Source organism: Saccostrea cucullata, unplaced genomic scaffold (genome assembly GCF_032062105.1).
Source record: "Saccostrea cucullata isolate Sc308-1 unplaced genomic scaffold, CSIRO_AGI_Scuc_v1 ctg322, whole genome shotgun sequence".
NCBI lineage: Eukaryota > Metazoa > Mollusca > Bivalvia > Ostreida > Ostreidae > Saccostrea > Saccostrea cuccullata.
This window is the reverse complement of record NW_026926684.1, coordinates 229,988-252,513: the sequence shown is the minus strand read 5'-3', so window position 1 is coordinate 252,513 and position 22,526 is coordinate 229,988. Positions and strand designations below refer to the sequence as shown.

The following is a 22,526-nucleotide window of genomic DNA, read 5'->3' as shown; positions in this document are numbered from 1 at the left end:
ATAGTAGTACACATAGAATGGGCGTATTGCTTGTACTGTACATGTGCTGGTAGCAGCGAGATGAATTTATTAAATAAACAACTCCTAAATCATGTTATACATGGCCAGTCAGTTTTAAAAAATAGAATAAGACTGTAACTTTCTTTTTTCCATAAATGCCGTCTTGCTTTGGTATACACATGTCAACCAAGTCCTACTTTCGTTTTTGAGAATCGGGTCAATTATTAGTACATTCTTTACGCCCGTACAACAAATTAGAAAATAATTTTGTACAGAGACTATGATTTGTTTTTCATTCCATTTTCTCCTTGTCCGGGGCCTTTGTATAAATATATAATACTGGTTGGGCGCTTATTGATATGATTTGAATGTACATGTAGCACAGAAATGGGGGGGTGGGGGTGAAATGCTGTTAACGGCGAAAAGTTGATTCTTTATTTTTATGTTTTGTTGTTTGTTTATTTATTCCTTAAGTCATATGTCTTATCAGATAACATAATTACAAAATACTTGCTGTAAAGCACAGAATTAATATACATAAATGAAATATTCACATATACTTCCTTTAAGTTAATACTGCTTGTTATATACAATATTTCCAACCAAACATAGAAAAAATAATCAGTTACAGGTGTAAATCTCTAAGTGATTCTGCTTTTTGGAGGAATTTCCCTATATTACAAAGTTCACTCACATTTTCAGTTGATAATAATTGTAATAGTTTATACATGCTAGGTCTATACCAATAATACTTTTTAATATACTATTTCCTGTACTCATGATAAAGTGGACATTTTAAAATAAAATGATACTCATCTTCAACCTCCATCTGACAACAAAAACAAAATCTATTCTCCCTAGGAATATGAGTAAATCTTCCCTTCTCAATCATTAATAAATGTGCGCTTAATCTATATTTTGTAATCAATTGAACATACTTGGATGGAATTGGTTTCATTAAATGGTATTGCATGCACAGTTTATTTGTTAAATATCTATACACAAAACACTTTGAAGACGAAGGAAAAAAAGCATCACACTCTTGTTGAAAACAGTCAGTTAATCTTTGTTAGAAAATTTTTAAAAATATATTTTTGTTTGTAATATTTTGACAATACCAAACATCTCCAAATCCTACTGAAAATAATAAATATTTTACACTAAGTAACCAATTATATTTTGTACACGAACTTGTCTCAATTCTTTCAAGCATATCTTGGTAAATACTTTTCAATATACAGTTTTCTGACTCCAATAGTTTTAGCCAAAACTTTATTATGCGGACTTTTCTTTGAATAAAAAGAGGTAAGCGACCAAGTTCATTATAAATCATCAATGACGAAGTATTTTTTCTCACTTTCAACATAATTTTGGGATATTCTAAATGTATTTTCTCTATAACATCACCTTTATGGAATCCCCATATTTCACTTGCATAATTCAAAATACTACTTACATAAGTATCAAACAAAGACAGACGAGTAACATAATTAAAATGCACATTTTTCATAGACTTCAAAAGTTTAAACATATATTTCCTCCCCTGAGAAGCCAATTTTACCTGAGCTTTATGAAAATTACCTGTGTATGTCAGAGTAAGACCAAGATAAGTAAACTGATTAACAGCTTCAACTTCCTCATCATTATAAAACCATTTAATATTTGGATTCATTCGACCAGATTTTCTAAATACTACTATTTTAGTTTTACTTACATTTACAGATAATTTCCAATCATTACAATATGAGTAAAGCGCATCAAGCATTTTTTGTAATCCCTCAGGAGAATCGGAAAACAATACCATGTCATCTGCATATAACATTAAAAACAATGACACTTCTTGGAGACTAATATCTTGACAATTGGACGTGATAAAAGCATTCTCAAAATCATTTAAATATAAAGAAAAAAGTAGTGGAGACAGTGCTTCTCCCTGAAGGACTCCTTGTTCTACTTTGAAAAAGTCACTAAAATTGTTTTTGTATTTCACACAACTCTTAACATTGTAAATCATACATGTTTTAATTGCTTATTTTATATTTTTATACACGTGTACATAAAATTAATTTAGAGAATCAATGAATGTTACAAAATTCAAAACATGAATTTAATTCATGAGTGCGATAAACAACGTCATTCAAAATTCATTTTGATGTTTGTTCCTGATTCAGTGTTTCCTTGTTTCTTGCTATCACTAAACCTTCTAATTCATTAGAATTTATATCTACATTTTGCAGAATTTTTAATTATAAGATGAAGTCAAATGTTCCCCTATCAATTAATTCTCGTGTCCGTTTATACATGTATGAGCTCTATTAAGTCAAATGTTCCCTATCAATTAATTCTCGTGTCCGTTTCACGGGCCCAAAATCATCATTAACAGAAAAAAACCCTCCCCGGAGTATTCTTTTTAGATTTATCCCAAGAAATGCGCGTAAAATTAAAAATATTAAATAAAAGACTGAGCTTAGATAGATAGCTAGACTATACAAATTAAAATAATTATTAAATCTGCACAATGTTTATAAATTGAAACTTCATTTTTTTTACTTTCAGTACTGCACTGTCCTATTTTGCTAAATATTTTTTCTATCAATTTTATTTGTCAAAATTAAAATTACAGGATAATTCTTTTTCAAAAACTAGTGAAGATTGTTTCTTCTCAAAGTAGCAAGAACAGTGTAGGTAGTTAGTTTGTTTATTGTGTACATCGGTAGCCGCAGACGAAGAACAAAAGGTGATTAGTGCCCATTGTTACGCTGACCACTATAATTCACATGGAATATACAGGTTGTACCCCATTCTGCCTCGGAGCCGGAGACATGTACACAACACAGCTAAATCACAGGTTGATCATCGAGTTCTGATCAATGAAAATCAATTTGATCATCTAAGATTAAAATCGATCAATTTGATCCTTAACTTTTATTATCAAAATAATAGATTACACTAGATCTCATATTTTATTTCTCATTTAAGGTCAGATGGCACGTTCCTCAGATATAGGTTTTGAATCTCTTGGTATTTATCAAAAAATGTTCACATCTGTCATTCTCTTCTGATTTATACATTGTTTTTAAAATGTGTTTTTAAAATAAGTACACCAAAAATTGTGTGATAGGCCATTTAGAAGATTACTCATAAAGGTTATATAAATATTCCACCCCCAAAGTTGTATCTACGATACAGAACCTGTCGAGTTCTCTAAATAATTTGTGACACGATCAATCAAAAATAGCTCCGCCCACTTTATAACTTTGCAGCATCCAAACTTCCGCCAGAGTCCTGTAGACGAGGCCCCGACGGGGAATACGCATCTGCAGTATATATATTTCAACGGAAATCGTAAAATTCGGTCAGATTAGTTTTGACAATTTAACGGGGTAGACGTAATTGAATGATAGTTAGTCTTAATGGATAAACTGGAGGATTTAACCGTCATTGTTGTAATCTATTGTAGATGGAGATTTATGATAATTAATTTCAGGGGTCTTAAAATCCCGGTTGAATTAGATTTATATAAACAGGATTTACAGAAAATTCCTCGCTGGCTTTGATGTCACGGATTTTTATTTCCATTTTGAATTGCGACATTAAAAACGAAGTGAAAGAGAGTGTGACTGTCGTCAGCGAGAAGGATTTTAAAAAATAAAAACGTGAAAAAATGATTTTGCACGAGGAGAGTCAGTGGCGTAGCGTGCCTCAAATATATGTGTAGGCACTAGAAAATGAAGCCGAAGGCTTCATTGAGGCGCGAAGCGCCGAAAGGGGGCAGGTGCGGGAGGGGGTCACCTCCTCCTGTAAGGGGGATTTGGGGGACCTCCCCCGAGAAAATTTTGAAAAATAGACGCAAAATTAGCACTTTGGAAAGAAGAAAATAATTGTTAATTTAAACAAAATATGTATGCTTGTTGTAATAGTTTTATAAATGGGCATTTTGGGAATTTCGCCCATTAAACAGTCTAGTAAGTTTTTATAAAGCAAACTCTTATAAATTCCAAATATATATGTCATATCAAAGTACACAGAAGTTGAAAAAATTTTCTAAGCAGATTAATTTTGGAAACGATGATACATATAAAGGCATATATATTATTTGTTATAAATTTGAATAAATATTTTCAAAATTTAAGTAATATGCTGTCATTGTTTTGTAGAAACAGATAAATTTTATACAGAGAGAGAGAGAGAGAGATAGATTTGGTCTTAGCCGATTCCGTTGTAGCCCCTCACTCTCCCTTAATGCATGAACATGTGTCAAACAAATTTTAATATACTAGTATCAGGAACGCTGCTGAGCGAACGGAAAAATGGAAAGAACGTTTTAAGGATTTGAAACTGCATGTAAGTTTGATGCTAAATTTTGGTTGAATTCGAACGACAACATATTACACTACAATAACTTTGTTAATTGGGATTAAAAGAGCAAAAGGTTTCCACTTTGTTGTGAGAAACTCGATTTTTTTTAATTTGTCAAAGATTGCAGGAATGTCCCAGGGCATCTCTGTATGGGGTTCTCAGTTTGACTGCTAACGCCACTAAAAGAAACAAGACTGTAAATCATGTTTTACAGCTATAAAATATATATGTGTACTGAATTTTATATTTTTGATTTTATCTATTATTGACAAATTAATTCATTACATTAATTTTATTTAAAAAAAACATGACCATATATTTTGCCCAAAATTATGTGTAGGCATTTGCCTTTTTGCCTTAATGGACGCTACGCCACTGAGAGTGGATGTTTTCCGTTATTGCGAATTTTCCGCGAGGAGATGGATGTTTTCAGTTATTGCGAATTTTCCGGTTCGTTTGGATCGAAATTACATGTAGATTCTGTGTGGAATTAGTTTTTAAAAAGTCATTGAGAAATTTTGACATTTTACATTCTCAGGAAAATACCGGATATTTCTCTAAAAATTATAATGGAAAACATCAAGCATTTACTATTTGTACGTGCTTTTGCTAAATTGAATCAGATTTATTTTTAGACCGTGCTGTATTTCAGATACAGAATAGTTGGCAAATATACAGGGCTAATACAGAACGGAAAGTAGCTCCGCCCACCACAGTCCCGTTCTGTATTGCTAATACAGAACAGTAAACTTCAAAGAAAAACACCGCTATCGTGTCACATGCTACCGCACTCGTCTCACCCCCAAATTTGTATCTACGATACAGAACCCGTCTCGTTCTCTAAATAATACATATAAACCCATGGTATCTTGGCCAAATGCCTGGTAAGATACCATAATTTTTTTGTGAGGAAATATACTTCGATGACAAATTCTTAGAAAAAATTATATATTTTTGAGGAACGTGTCGTCTGACCTTAATAAAATTAAATTAAATTGAAAGAAACAACGAAATTTTAAAACATAATCATGATAGATAATGTTTTGTGTCTTGAAATTTAATAAATCATCTACCGTATATACTCGCCTATAAGTCGGATTTTTGGGAGTTAATCTCTTGTCCAAAACTCTATGTCCGACTTATAGGCGAGCTATAAAATGAATGGTATTATATGAGGTCAGTCCCTCTGATATATAAGCTTATTAAATACAACCGACTTATAGGCGGACCGACTTATAGCCGAGTATATACGGTATATCAAAATTTTATGTTTAAACACCTGTGTACTCTACACTTATACCGGCACTAGGGATTCTGACCACTAAATTTTAATCAGCCCCTCATCTGCTGGTTGCACATATGGTGTGTGAACAATGTACAAGGCATGTGCATGCAGAAGATTTATATTCTGGGCCCGTCTACAAACACCTACATTACGTTCAAAAATAAATAAATAGATAAATAAATAAATAAAACTGAAAATAAATGAAGAGAAAGCTGTGCGTTCAGATTGAACATAATCATGATAATTATTTGCCCCTTTTTATCTCTAACTTACATAATTTTTTAAATGTATAATTTTTTTCAATTTTGAGAAAATTAAAAATAATTTACAATAAGGGACCAGGAAACTTAACACGTAAAATAAAAAAAAAATTCTTTTAGGAAAAAAAAGCTCTATGAAAGGTGATCTTTAAAAAACGATTGATGTCCTCTCTTGACCAGTTGACCGAGTGAAAACGGTACGAATAAAGCTTTTCTTACCTGCAAAAAACATATTTTGTCCCGAATTTTTTCCCATCCACTAAGAATTATTTCTTATTATTGATAAATAACCATAACTGATCTACCTACCCTATTTTAGAGTCTGAATAGTTGAAGTTAACTTTATAAAAGATGGTCTTATGTTATTTTTATTAAAGACGTAGAACACACTGGGGGAGATAACTCTTGCGATTTCAATTGAACGTTTGACGTTACGTCAAATTTAACGTCAGAAATAAAGCGTCAAAACGACGAGTAAAACGATCCCGATGTATATTGATCAATCATGAAAGAAAACTGGGATATGGGGCTTGGCTGTGATTGTGCGTACCATACTCAATTAATTAGTATTTTTTTAATTAACCCGATTAAACTCCGTAAAAAACAAGACTTAAAATACCATCCCTTAATGTTTATTTCATTTCATTTTGACAAAAAATTGTATTTTTGATCAAAGCGCAGCATTTTTTTTTATTCTTAAAATTTTATTTTGCCGAAATTCTCATTATGTACATTTGGCTATATGACATTCCAATTAATGGTCTTCATTACAATTTGTGCATACACGATATAAATATTGTTTTTTTTTCTTTTATTGAATAAAACAACAATAAATAAACAATAAACTTTTTACAATGTAAAATCGATGTTGTACTCAGACCCTTACTGATCAAAGAGGAACAACTCTGAAAATGTAGGAGATGTTTATTTTCCTCCTTTATTCACGGTTTTCCACAGAATCAATCTATACACAGCAAGACCTGATAAATCCGAGAATTGAATACTATAGACCTCAAATGCACAATTTAAGCATAGGCGTCGGAACCGGGGGGGGGGGGGGGGGGGGGCTAGGGGGCTTAGCCCCCCTCCCACTTTTTTTTAAAATATATACTTTGTATATACATTGAACACATTTCCGTCGGTTTAGCCCCCCCCCCCCACTTTCCACAGATACGTCTTAGTATAGGTTAAAAACTGGGTAAGTAGTAGTGTTTGGAAAAGAAAATTGGTACTGAAGTCCGAACCTAGCCCCCCCCCCCTTCCCCCCCCCGAAATAGGATGATTTTCGTGTTTGGGAAATGGACATTTCCCTTTTTTTTTTTTGCTTGTCAGATATTGTTGAAGGTACCAAAATTTTTTTTTACCCTTAGCCCCCCCCCCTTTCAATTTGCTTCCGACGCCAATGGTAAGTATATAATTGAAAAGAATTGTTTACTTGTTACTGAAATTATCTGCATTCATGAATATCCTATTGCAGCAAATCGTAACTTTGACTTTATGTCAACAATGTCGGTTCGCATTTCCTCGAATCAAAACAAAACGTAGCCTATAAGATTTTAGAAAATATCAATGTGCGATTTGATATAAATTGAAATAGATGAAGAGTTTAATTATTGATATTTTGATGTTCATGTGGACGAATGCGGAATTTTCATTTTAACTTTAGAAGCGACGACATTGAAAGAAATGCGTACACTATCTTGAGGGGTGAATGTACATCTAATGCAAATGTCGATGTATCCCCACTGCCACATACTGTCTCGTTTGAAAAGATGACATGAAAGAAACTACAATTATTCCATTCATATCACAGGACAGGAAAGTTGAACATACACCATTTTTTTAATGAATAAAATTAAAGAAATAAAATTGAAAATCAACATATTCAAGTTCAACAAAACTTGAATTCGTATCCAGGTTTCATGAGATACTAGTATGGAATGCATAACGCATAGGTATATATGGACTAGACACTAAAATCTTTCAGTAATTTTTTCCTGATACATATAAAAAGAGTAGTTAATATTTATTCTTCATTCGTGAATTTAAAAACTAATGCATACATCCGGGATTCTTGACGAAATACCAGTATAATTATTTGCACTGTAAACGACGTTTCGTCAAACGATAATGGTCTGCGACACAAAAAAGGAAGGAGTGGGGGTGATAGGGGTATTCAAAAATTGCCTAAAAATCTACATTTAAATACGCTTTACATATGAGAACTTTTAAATTTGTAAGTTAATATATTTTTGAAGCAAAAGCAATATTCCAATTTAATTTTTTAAATGTGTATTTGTAGATTCATATAACAAAGTGATCGACCCCCGTCTGAAAGACGCGCTTGGACGTGTTTTATTGAGAAAGGGGGAGGGGCTAATAAATCAAAACTGGTCGTACAAAAATTATTCAAAAAAGTATTAAGATTATTTTTACTACCAGCTACCTAAAGACAGTTTTTTACAAAAATTTAACAACAGGTTTTTTCACAAAAAAATTTTGAATTTGAAAAATACGCAATTTTCAAGGCTTAGAAAATTCATAGTTTTTCGGTTTAAGGTCTTTAAAAATTGTTTTGATGATATGTATATCAAAAAGATGACTATGTTTTTGTGTTAAATTGTTAAAGGAATACTAAGTAAGCCAATGAAATTTGACATTTATATCTAAGCTGGTTTTTTTGAAAATCAAGGTTTAAGTAGTTCATTGATTAAAAAATGTCTTTCCTTGTAAACAACTAAAGGGGGGGGGGGGGGGGGGTAACTTTCGGAAGTTCCTGTCCAAAAACCACTCGAACGATTTTGTCCAAAATATGCATACATGCAGTAGATATATTCATGTACTAAATATACAAAAATAACGAAAATTAAACGACAGGAATTTTTTGGGGGCAGGTGTGTTGTACATCCTTAATAACAGAACATTTTATAAATTATATCTTCAGTAAAATATACAATAATTAATCCATTCATCTAGCTTACAGATAAATCATACTATTTTCATAGAACATTTGCCTAATACACGCTGAAGATTTCATTTAATTACTTGTCAGCATTTTCACAACAGTATCATAGTAATAAATTGAGATCAGTGTTTAAAAAGAAATGGGGAAATGCCATGATTATTTAAATAAAAGAAGGTAATAATTGAAGATTTTTATGGCCCTTAATTCTGTTTTAGCTTCTTCCCAGCTTAAAAAAAGTGGCCACAGTAATTAACAGTAAATCTCAGCAACGACAGCACATCAACAGTATTTATCAGTATTTATCAGACTCAACAGTAAAGACGACAGCAATTATCAGTATTTCTCAGCAACAACTAAAATTATCAGCAACAACAGTAATAATAACAGTAAATATCAGTAATTATCAGCAAGAACAGCAGCTTATCAGTAATTATCAAACATTATCAGTAAAAATTGGGATTCTTTTTCGTTCAGTAGTGGACGTATTTCATGTGCTGTAAGAGGCAGATTGAGGAATTTTTTTTAACAATGAAAAATGCGTTTTATTATTAAATATTCGATAAAAGGTATATCCTTTGTTTAGTGCAATGATTAATTAACTGCCAAGAGAATATATTTATTTAATTATGTCGTGTTTTTATGTACAGGTTACGTATATTTTACATCGAGATGCCTCATAAAATCCTACTTTCGCAAGGGCATACACTGCATAGATCTGAACTATTTTTTGAATATAGGTAAAGGATATTTTCCTTAACTTGAAAAGTGCTGCTGCTTTCTTTAAATCGAAATTGTGATTTTATAAGTACACAAAATATTTGGTAAAAGTCAAACATTTTTCGACATAGGCTTATTTACTTGAAAATTTAACTATCAAAACGCGATTTCTATTCAAAGCTGCAGCACTTTTCAGAAACTACAAAGTTTGCAGATACAATTAATAGCTTGAAATTTGAATTTCAAGTAGGGTATGCCCTTACGATATTGACATTTGTTAATGACCTACATTTAGTTCACGAACTATGCATTCATCACGTGATTGTCCTTCGATGGGACTAAACTTCGTACAGTACAAAGTGGGTTATACATAGCTATTCACATAAGTATTAAAGTTCTGTGATAATACAACAGCTTAATTAAAATAAATTCAATTTTAAAAGATACCCTGTTTTGCAGTCTATTTTCCGTTGATTTCTCATAGCAGGCCTTAACAGTGCTGCGAAACGGCTCAAGCTAAAAGGCTGAAATTTTTAGTGCTGATAGAGGACATGTTGCCATGTTGCAAAATGGTCAGAATGTTTTCCGGAAGTGCCCAGTATGGAAGCTCGGTGGGGGGTCAAAATTTAGGATACGTTTTATGAGTCTTTTTTTTTTTAGACATTTTGCATCATATCCTTCAAAATATAATTATTTTGTTAGAATATACTGAACAACATTTGTGAAAAATATAAAGATCTTTAATATGATATCAATAAAAATGTGCTGACTCATCAAATTAAGAGCTAAAAGGGGCAAACAGTTTTTATTCAATAACTCTTTTAAAGTCATTACTGAAGAAAAAATGTTAATCTCAAGAATATACAACTATATTATGATTTTTATGACGTATGGTTCATAATTAGGGACCACAAGGGGCCAGAATGCTAATTCTTTGACGCTTTCTATCTCGAAAGTGAGAAAATTTTAGATAAATATTACTAAACAAAAGATGTTCAAAATAATATTCTGAACAATATGCAACCTTTCATTTTTCGCTAAACTTCCCCCTTAAGGAGTTGAAGGGTTGGCCCTTAAATATTTCTTTTGCAAATAACTCAAAAACGAAAAAGAATCTCTGAATAGTTGTTGAACAAAAAGTGTTCAAAATCTTAAGAGCTTTAAGATCAAATCAGGAAAAAGGGGCTGGGCACTCAAATAAGGTGCCAAGAGGGGCCAAAAGTCTTCAATCCATAACTCTTTATCAGTTAATATTTTGTAATACATTACTGAAGTAAAGATGTTTATCTTAACCATCTACAACTATATGTTACAATTTTAATGTCGTATAGTACATGATTAGGGGCCACAAGGGGCCAGAATGCGAAATCTTGGACGTTTTATATCTCAAAAGTGGAAAATATTTTGATATGTAATATTGAACAAAAGATGTCCAAAATAATATTCTGAACAATATGCAACCTTTCATTTTTCGCTAAACGTCCCCAATAGGGAGTTGAAGGGTTGGCCCCTAAATATTTCTTTTGCAAATAACACGAAAACGAAAAAGAGCTTCTGAATAGTTGTTGAACAAAAAGTGTTCAAAATCTTAAGAACTTTAAGATAAAATCTTAAAGTAAAAAGGGGCTTGGCACTCAAATTAGGAGCCAAGTGGGGCCAAACTTCTGCAATCGATAACTCTTTATCAGTTAATATTTTGTAATACATGACTGAAGCAAAGATGTTTAATCTCAACCATCTACAACTACATATTATGACTTTTATGTCGTATGTACATAATGAGGGGCCTCAAGGGGCCAGAATGCTAAATTTTTGACGTTTTATATCTCACAAGTGGGAAATATTTTGATAAGTAATATTGAAAAAAAGATGTTCAAAATAATGTTCTGAACAGTATGCAACCTTTCATTTTTCGCTAAACGTTCCCCTTAAGGAGTTGAAGGGTTGGCCCTTACACAATTCTTTTGCTAATAACTCGAAAACGAAAAACAATCTCTAAACACTTGTTGAATAAAAATGTTTAAAAGCATAAGGACTTTAAGATGATTTGAAGAGAAAAGGGCTGGCCCCTCATACATGTATAAGGGTTCTAGAGGGACCAGAATTCGATTCTATGGTTATGTAATGTTCAATATTTTTTTTTATAAAATGTAACGGCAGCATAATCGTTTTTCTTAACAATATAATCATTTAAAAAAAAATTCAATCAAAATCTCATCTCATCTCATCAAGAATCGGACGAAAGACCCACTCGTTACTCGCAACGAGATCTCATCTAGTTATTATTCTTTTTTCTCCACACATTTTGTGCTGACGATTTCTCAAAGATGGTTGGATGGATTTGCTTCAAATTTTCAGGGTTGTTGCTGAGTAATCTGAGGTTTGAACCATTTGAAGGATTTTTTGAAACTCACTTTCTGTCGAGAGTTATCGCCCCTTCATTAAAATTCAGCGGACCTTCTTGTCCGTCATTGATCTCAAAGACGGCTTGAGCTAGAGCACTGAAATTTGCAATGATGATAGAGGACATGTCTCCATGTTACGACGAGTTTAGATAGCTTCCGGAAGTACCTAGTATGGAAGCTCGATAAGAGTCAAATTTTAGGATACAAATCATGTGATTTTTTAAGACAATTTTAATGATATTTTTAAAAATATAATTAATTTGTTAAAACATATTAAATACCAATTGTGCAGAATGATAAGATCCTTCATATGATATAAGGAAAAAAGTGCTGACTCATCACATTAAGGGCCAAGAGGGGCCAAAACTCTTAATTCGATAACTGTTTTACAGTCAATATTTTATTTTACTGAAGCAAAATTGTTGATCTGAACAATCTCCAACTATGCATAATGATTTTTACGTTATATATTACATAAAAAGGGGCCACAAGGGCCCTGAATGCTATATCTTTAAATCTTTATATCTCAAAAGTGAGAAATATTTTGATACTGTATACAGGGAAATTTTCGCCCCCGTTTTATTTTCGCCCCTTTCGCCCTCTTCCTGATTGGGCGAATTTAAAACTGTGCGAATTCAAATTACACAGCTAATTTCTTAAACAAAACCATGACTGGGCGAATTTAAAACGGGGCAAAATTGTTCGAACATAACACGGGGCGAAAAAAACAATGTAAACAGTGAGTAATATTGAACAAAAGATGTTTCAAATGATGTTGTGAACAATATGTCACCTTGAATTTCTCGCTAAATGTCCCCATTTAGGAGTTGAAGGGTTGGCCCCTAAATATTTCTTTTGTAAATAACACGAAAACGAAAAAGAGCCTCTGAATAATTATTGAAAAAAAAAGTTTTCAAAATCTTGAGACCTTTACGGAGACATCAAGAAAAGGGGACTGTCGACTCAAATTAGGGGCTGCAAGGGGCCAAAAGTCTTCAATCGATAACCCCTTTGCGGTTAATATTTTGTAATACATCACTGAAACAAAAATGTTTATCTCAACAATCTTCAACTATATAATACAATTTTCATACCGTATGATACATAATTAGGGGCCACAAGGGCCCAGAATGCTAAATATTTGACGCTTTATATCTCGAAAGTCAGAAATATTTTGATAAGTAATACTGCGCAAAAGACGTTCTGAATGATGTTTTGATGAATATGCTACCTTGAATTTTTCGCTTAATGTCCCCATAAAGGAGTTGATGGGTTCGCCCCATAATATTTATTTTAAAAGAAACTCGAAAATAATAAAGAATATCTGAATAGTTGTTGAACAAAAAGTGTTCAAAATCATGTGACCTTTCAGATGAAATCAAGAAAAAGGGGCTGGCGACTCAAATTGGGTGCCAAAAGGGCCAAAATTCTCCGATCGATAATAGTTTAAAGGGCCAAGGGGGACCAGAATTCGAATTTATGACTATTTAACGTTTAATATTTTTTTTAAACATAACTGAAGCAAAATTGATTTTCTTAACAATGCTATCATTGTAAAAGAAATCTAAATCAAAATCTCATCTCATCTCATCAAGAATCGGACGAAAGACCCACTCGTTGCTCGCATCTCATCTAATTATAATTATGATTGTACAGGGGTCATGTTCTTTTATCACAAAATGCGCAATTATTATTATGTGTTGTGTTTTTTTTAAATTATACAATGTGCTTTTGTTTTTATGTGTTGTGCACTGATTTAGTCAAGGTAGAATATTGTGTATGCTTCCTTATTCCCCCTGCTAACTAGGCTAAGTAACCGATTTAGGGGTAACCCCTATAATTTTTGCTGTAGTTGATACATTCCTCTGATTATTATCTGTCCATCAGCGATTTGTCATCCTTTACATTAGACTTTTTATAAGCCGTTTTTCAAAACTTAATAAAAAGATAAAGTCGGTCGGTCTAAGAGAGAGAGAGAGAGAGAGAGAGAGAGAGAGAGAGAGAGAGAGAGTTGCAAAGTGGTCATACACTAAACAGCTTTGAGTCAGAAAGAGTACATTAGAGTACAGTAGTAGAATTTTATAATCTTTGAAATGTAATTAAGGTTTTTCACTCGTTAATATTTTTGAAATAATGTTTTTTTAGAAGTATATTTGGATAAGTACTCATAAAGTGGAACTCAAAATCACAGAGAAAAAAGGAAGTCAGTGTGCATCTTACAAATCTACAGTGCAATTAAGTTGACATTTCTGCACTTAAATTTTAACTCTTTGATTAATTACTCTAACCTTTATCATATTTTATCTCATGAAACCATGGTAATAAATCAAATTTTATTTTACGGAAAAATTATCATTGATCAAATCTTTCAAATTTATGCGCGTAAATTATTGTGTGACCTTTTCGCACTAAAATGTAAAATATTTGGGGTATTGAAAATCTAAATAGGCAATAAAACATTTTCTTGAATCAAGCTTTTTACGACTTAAGTGCTTATCAGTCAGTCACAGTTATGGAGTACTTTTAAATGAATAAAGAAAATGGTGGCGTCAGCAATATCAATTTTGAAATATTGGTCAAAATATGTTATTTTCAGGCAAAAAATGGTATACATATTATCTTGACTTATGTGAAATATCTTCATTTTTTGGCATAGTTTGTAGAAGGAAGATGTGAAAGTTATTCTAAAAATATGAATTAAATTATCTTCTAAATATCCTTCCACCACTAGAAACGGCCCCTCATAAATCTTGCTTCATTGTAGCTTTTTGAACAGTTTTTTTCGTTGAATGTTTTAAAACATTAACATTGTTAAATTTAGATGTCATAAAAATTGAATTTTGATAAATAGTTTTGAAGTATAAGGTTCGGTGTTAAATTTTCCTTAAAGCTGAAGAGTGACATACCTTAAAATGTATGTAATTCTACTTTAGCTGAACATAAATACATATTTTAATCAAAATTTATACGTTCCTCTTATTTTAGGAGTAATTTAAATATTTGATTTCATGTTGCGATTTATCGTATGATCTAACTTGACTTGGAATATTTCATTGTTAATGTGAAAAATATTTACGTAACGCGATGAATTTAATGTTTGATGAATATCATTTAGTTGATAGCAGGGAATTATATACTACATGTATATAGGTCCCTGTTGATATCACTATAATGGCAAAGAAGAAATATTATAAAGTATGCAATTTATATTAGATATATATATATATTATTTTACCCCACCTCTGTTGATTTTTCCGTGAAATCCTGGCTTACGATTGGTTAAAGTCTCTCACGTGAAGGAGGTGGATTACTTATACCCGGTCAGTTGTAAATCTATACCCGGTCAGTTGTAAATCTATACCTGGTCGATGTATTACGTCACAAACATAACGTGACGTCATAATAAGCGTGATGAAGCATTTAGCAGAGAAAACCATTTATAAACCACAGATAAAACGTAAATGTTTCATCGGTGTTTCATCGGCTCCGCCTCGCCAGGTATTAAATTTATTAACCAGCTATCATCACATACCCTGTCACTAAAAGACTATGTAACTAAGAAATACCCGCACTTTCTAAAGAAAGTTCGGGTATATTGTTGTTACTCATGTCCGTCCGTCCGTCTGTCACACTTTTCTTCCCTGAACACCTCCTACATTTTACACAGTAGCTTAATCATCTTTTGGGACATGACTGGTGGTGTCATGTAGATGTGCAGTAAGGTTTCGGAATTTTGATTTTGCCCCGGGGGGTCAAATGGGGGTCGAAAAATGACGTTTTTGATGCAAAAAGCCCCATCTCCCCTGAACTCCTCTTACATTTTATTCAGCAGCCTAATCACCTTTTGGGAGATGGTTGGTGGTGTCATGTAGATGTGCAGTTAGGTTTTGGAATTCTGATTTTGCCCCGAGGGGTCAAATGGGGGTCGAAAAATGATGTTTTTTATGCAAAAAGCCTCATCTTCCCTGAACTCTTCTTACATTTTACTCAGCAGCCTAATCATCTTTTGGGAGATGGTTGGTGGGGTCATGTAGATGTGCAGTAAGGTTTCATCTCTCTCGGGAATTTTCCCCTCATATGGAGACACCACCAAATAATAATAAAGACAAGATGTGTTTGTGAAACACTGATGTCCCCGTATGGAATTCTATGGCGAAAGTTTCTCAAATATATGTCAAACTCAAAGGTCAAAGTCAAAGGGTTCAAATTGTTGGTATTAGAAGAAAGTCTTGTCACAAGGAATGCACATGTGAAATAACCAATCTCTAGTACTTTCTGTTCAAAAGTTAATTGCCAAGGTTAATTTTTTATGTGGTTCAAACTCTAGGGTCAAGGTCAAACATATTTATACCTGTTGACAGTTCACAATGAATACACATGTTAAGCATGAAAGCCCTAGCACCTACTGATCAAAATTTAGGCCAAGTTCAAAGTTTGGTATTTTTCTTGTAAAAATGTGTATCCTAGGTGAAGCGATCAGAGGTAAAAATTAATGGTACCCAAATAAAAGGTCTTAATTGTCACAAGAAATAAACCTATAAAATATGGAAGCCATTTGTTTAGCCCATCCCACTTAAAACTTATGGGCAAGGTTATAATTTCTGCAGACAAATAGACAGACATAATATAAACACAAGAAACAAAATATGTATAATTAGTCAAATCACTCAAATGGAAAAAAATATACTATTTAATTGGAATCACAAAATAGATTGTTATTTCAGGGACAGGGAGTGGGTAGGGAGATTGGAAATCCCCCTCCACCACCTGGAATTTGCTTTATTTAAACAAGACTATATACTGAAGCAAATAAAAAATGACTTTGGACATCCTCCCCCTACATGTAACTTAGAAAACATTGACCCCACTATCATTGTTTTTATTTTGTTTATTTGTTTTCAGTTTTATCTCCTGCTTGTCAGGAAATTCTGGGCTGGAGTTTTTTGACTGAGATGTGAACCCCCCTCCCTACTTCCGAAAAAAAAATTCTGGATCCGCACCAGTATTGGCAGTAACTGCATGCCACATCGACAACGGGAGATAACTTCACAATATGAAATTCGTCTAGTGTGGCATGCGATGATCTTTGACCCTTTTTGAACTTTAACCTAATCGTTTGAGTTTTTTTTACCACCCCCCCCCCACTATACTTAAACTTGTACTTACCGACTGCCATAGGTCTTGTCAACTTCATGAAATATAATCCAATTATAACACAAAATGAATTAATCCAATGCACAGCAGACTGCAGCATGTGCTAGTGCTATTCCATTCGGCAAACCTTCGTCGATTCCGTCACCTTATCAGATGAAGTGGGAATCGGCCGAGATGTGCCGAAGGGTGTTTAATCTAAAAATATGATAATGGGTGACGCAACGTGATGTGATGTAGAAATTTACATGTTAACGTGTATAGTACAAGAACAAATTTTAAATTAATTCATAAAAAACGATGTTTTAACAAAACTTTTGCATCTAGCATATTCCAAAAAGTATGTGCTGTGTGATTTTGGTGTCGAGGGGGAGATTAGTAAATTTAAAAAGGACCTATTATGAGCAAAACATTTATCAAAATCTAATTTACATCATTAATAGAATTCAAACTGGTATATAATGAAATAAGCATGTAAAATAAATATAAGAGGTTCTGAGTTATAGGTCACAGGGTCTGAGAATTTCATACTCAATTTGATGAACACATGTAAATTATAGAATTATTTTGACTTTTTACTTGGAAAGCCGCCCAATATGTAGGAGCGTGTATTTAGAGGCAAACATCTTAGTGCGGGTATTACTGTCTCATGACAGCATCTAGTTTATAATTTATATTAAGTTAAAATGCTTTATTTTCTTAAACGGTAGAATTATTTACAACTTGTTTGGTATTTTCGTGACAACTGTTTAAATAAACTCCGTAAATTGTTGCCCTGGGTACCCGCCTACCCATTTAACAAACGTTTAAATTGCTGATAATATCTTAAATTCTGTATATTTATATTTAAAACGAATACAAAGTAACCCATAACCAACAACCCGAAAATCTAAGCTTAATCAGTAAAGTATTTATATAGAAAATAGAAAAATCTCAAACAGTCTCAGTTTTTAATTTGCATTTTGCATTTTTCCCCAAAAGTATATTTGCTTTTATGTCATATATTTAGATGTAAGAGATTTAAAAGACCATATTTTTCATTCCTCGTCACAATTTTACAACTTTAAGTAGTAATGGTAAAGTGCATTTAAAAACTAGCAGGGACTATATTTTTGGCGGAATGGTGGCGTATGAAAGTATCTTTTTTTCTGCCTCTAAAAAATATTATACAACATTGATTTTAGTTATAATTTTTACGCAATCAAAGACTGGACGGAATTTTCAAATATAAGTTAAATTAATAATAAGGGACTAAAGTTTCAAAATATATCAAATAAATAAGATTTTTCACACTATGTTTTTCACTATGTTGGCTTTTAAATGCTTCGAATCTAACTGCAGATTTGAGCCAAAAATCTGAAAAAAGTGTTATTTCTCTCTTAGTAAGCGATCAAAACTTTTAGTTTTGCATCATTTTGTACTTGTATGTGACAACTTTACCATATGTGAAAATGAGAAAAAGTTAAATATAGGAAGCATATTTTTGCCAGATAAGTTTTACAGTTAAATTGATTTGTGACATGGTTTTAAAAAATTGAGTGAATCTGTAGCATCATTACTTTTGAGACTTTCATATTCTAATACTTATGTATTGTATAAATGTTTTGGGAATGGAGAATTGAGGCTGGTTTGTTACGATAATATAAAAATAAATGAATGTTTACCAATAAATAAATAGGCATGACAGTGTACAAACTGTTGTAAAAATTTCTAAAGTGTAAATATTTTAGATATATCTTTTTTATCGACGGTATCAATCTCTTTTCTAACATTTAAAGATAAACATGTTGATATATTTCTTTTTATTTCAAGAAACATGGATGAATACCTGATTGTTACCTCCATTGATATTGGAACAACAAAAACGGCATGTGGATTCTCCACTCGAAATGACTTTGAAAATAACCCATTAAAGGTTAACTTTTTGAAATGGGAAGAAGGGGTTATGTTTGGTTGGAAAACTCCGTCCTGTATTTTGTTTGACAAACAAAATAAATTTCATTCATATGGATATGAGGCAGAGGAGAAGTATGCAGAAGTTCTTTCAACAGGGAAACGGGGCGATTGGTTCTACTTTCGGCAGTTTAAGAATAAATTTCAAGAAACGGTGGTAAGAATAATCAATAAGCTTAAATATTTACATTTGATATGCGCGCTTCACGAAATATGTCTGCTTGACAAGTCTTTGTGATTCACACACCAATAACTCACACAAAACTTAAAAACATTCCTTAAATGAATTCTGTTTGACTATGCTTTGAAGATGGAATGTAAAATCTGTATTTGATTTTTACATGGGAATATATTTGATGAAGTTCTGCTCAAACTTAATAGCAATATTACCACACAATTCTAAATAACATTGATATTTATCAAAAGTTCCCCTCTTTTTAGGAATCAAAGTTTTTCGCATAATCTTTTTTTGAAAAAGGTGTGGCTAACTTTGTTTTAAACATCACATAATATAACCAGTTTTAAAGGGATTTTTGAAAAAAAATAATTACAGCAACACTACCACTGACATTCAGAATCCTCATGACGTTTTGATGAATTGGTATTTTTAACGAGAATAAATTTAATGTTTTTAAAATGCTCACTCATGAAGCTATTATAAATAAAACGCAGTTATTTTTTTAGCGCTATTTAATTTTAGTGATCTCAGCACCCTCACTAATTATGCCAAAATTAAATCCTCGATAAGAATGCTATTTATACGGTATCATAAATTCAGTTTTGAAAGAGTAAGTATCAATGATATATTGTTTATTTATAAATGTATTATGTTTATTCACAGGAATCTGAATTCTTATCAATAAGATGTAACATAGGCTAAAATGTCGAAAAATTATACCCGTTCATATATAGAATACACAGACAAACTTAATCAGAAAAAATAAAAAAAAAACCGCAAGTTTATGTTGTTTGTTATCCGTTTATTTATCAAACATGTTAATTTTTTTTATGTATTAGAACATTTAGTTTGGAGATTTCATTTTCGTGACGTCAGGTCGGACCTTGAGACGAAATTTGAAGTTTGTATGAAATTTAGTAGCTATCTAGTAGCTATAGGACTGGTGTATCCGATTTATGTGTTGAATTGAAGCCTGAAACAAGCAGGAGGGGGGGGGGCAAAATGGAGTTGCATATTTTTATATTGTATATAGAAAGGAGATACAATTTTTCGATGTCTACCAAAGTAATTGAGCGACTTACTGATAAAATATCAAGTGTCCGTGGCATAATGTAGAGATTTTTATTATCATTTAATAGACTGATGAAAACGAGTACATCTTGGAGAGTGAGGATGGAAAAGCTTTCCCAGCCAAGATCATTATTACTTCAGCATTTAGATATTTAAAAGAAAAGTTGCTATCAGAAATGCAACTGTCATATCCTTCTGTAGAGAATGAAAATGTGAAATGGGTCATTACTGTGCCAGCAATGTGGTCAAACAAAGCAAGGATGTTTTTCAGAGAATGTGCTTCAGAGGTATGTTTACATGTAACATTTTTCATGTTGTATTTAATGAAATATGTACATTAAGATTTATAATGTGTTATCAATAGTATATCGGTAATGTATTTTTGTTTCAAATATAAGTATTAAAAGCATACAGTACTACAAAATTTTCATCATATTCATGTATGTAAATGTCAAATTTTCTCTGAAATGGAGCTGTATGTTTGAAAAGTTAGTACATTGATATATATATATATATATATATATATATATATATATATATGATTAAACATAACAATATTAATTTCATTTAAACTCTTTTACTGGCCTGAAAATAAAGGTAGAAGTCAAAGTTTAAACACACCCAACTACCCCCCCCCCCCATCCACCCTCGCATAACCTCTCACACATTTAAGGTTAAGGATGCTCCTATCAGGGGTATTTTCATATGATCACAAGTTTTGAATATTTGTATGCAGGCAGGCATTCAGTCTAATCACCTTGCAATTGCAATGGAATCGGAGGCTGCTGCACTCTATGTTAATTATATCGAAGAGATGGAGGAAGACAGGAGACGTACTTTTCAGAGTGGCCTGAAATATTTGATTTGTGATATTGGCGGTAAGTGCACAATTAAAGTTAATTGATAAAGCTTAATCAGACATGTGCTTGATAAGCTGATTTTAAGATAATTTAACACTGGTATAGCACTGGCGGATTTAAGAGGGGGAAGGGGCGTGGGGGCGCACGCCCCGACCACCCTAAAATTTTCGAAATATGAAAGACTAATATTAATAGTGCCACATTTTGGCACATAACTATACAAAACCAATTTTATCGTGCCTGGTTCTACTCTTTTTAATACACGAAAACCCAGGAGTTTCCGGGGGCTTCGCCCCTTGGGCCCCCACCATTCAATGTATGATATGACAAGTAATAATAATTCCATACTTTGGTACATAACTATCCAATACCACTATTAGTAAGTAAGTAAGTAAGTTAATCGTTTATTATAGTTATAATACAATACAATTAGAAACATTTAATACAAACACTCGGACCTATATGTCACTTTTAACAAAAATAATTAGAAACTAGATACGATCTCGTTGCGAGCTACGAGAGGTCTTCCGTCCGATTCAGGAAAATATCCCTGTAACCCCCGAGCCTGATTGAACCTGGGTGACCAGCGTGAAAATCCAATAAACTATCCATTACGCTACTTGGAGCTCTGCTCTTACTTTACTTGTTTATACTCCTACAACAGTACACCTGTCTTGGAATTATGAAAGGCGTGTCACTATTCATTTTTTTGCACCAAGCGCCATGAGTGAATATTCGCGTCTTTTGTTTGGAGTGTTCTATTAAATAGACGTGATAGCTTCAATGAAATTAAAAAAAAAAACAGAACGTTCTTATCGCCTATATTTTATTTTGAGGTTTTGAAAGAATATTTCATACATTGTACACATTGCATATTGTATCGAGCCCAGTAACACTAAAGCAGTGAAACGACAATTAATTTTTAGTTTGACACAGCATTGCAACGTAACTACTACGTGACAATCCAAGTAGTCTTTTACATTTCATTTATCCTTAGAATCATTTAAGCAAACGCTCAGCTGCCTCCATAAACCCCGAATTGCGAAATGGCGGAGTTGACAGAGAGAGCCGCCATCTTGGTCCCGCATCAGATTTTCAAATGTTAATATCTAAAGTTCAGACTAACCAATATTCAAAAAACTTATATAGTAATCATCAATCTAAGGGTCTCTATTAACCATTCAAAAATTAAATAAAAAATATTGAAAAACAAAAAAGTTAGAAAATACGATTTTTTCAATTCGCTTCTTCTAACGACAGGAAGTACCGACGACGAACAAAAAGTCGCGTACTGGATAGTATATATCACGATCTATTATCCC

The 22,526-nt window shown here is 32.5% G+C and overlaps 1 protein-coding gene across 1 annotated transcript; it reads left to right on the top strand.

Annotated features, from left to right (window-relative positions):
* The first annotated feature begins 18,958 nt into the window (after positions 1–18,958).
* Positions 18,959–21,248, top strand: LOC134272404 (heat shock 70 kDa protein 12B-like). The gene is made up of 3 exons (XM_062754639.1): positions 18,959–19,252; positions 20,413–20,631; positions 21,081–21,248. Exons 1-3 carry the CDS (start codon positions 18,959–18,961, stop codon positions 21,246–21,248), a joined length of 681 nt encoding a protein of 226 aa, XP_062610623.1.
* The last annotated feature ends 1,278 nt before the right edge of the window (positions 21,249–22,526 follow it).

What these genes read in the sequence shown, in the direction of transcription:
- LOC134272404 (XM_062754639.1), top strand. Translation starts at nt 18,959, where the DNA reads ATGGATGAATACCTGATTGTTACCTCCATTGATATTGGAACAACAAAA. An exon ending in ATAAATTTCAAGAAACGGTG is followed by an intron (nt 19,253 to 20,412) that starts GTAAGAATAATC and finishes ATCATTTAATAG; the next exon opens with ACTGATGAAAACGAGTACAT. An exon ending in TCAGAGAATGTGCTTCAGAG is followed by an intron (nt 20,632 to 21,080) that starts GTATGTTTACAT and finishes ATTTGTATGCAG; the next exon opens with GCAGGCATTCAGTCTAATCA.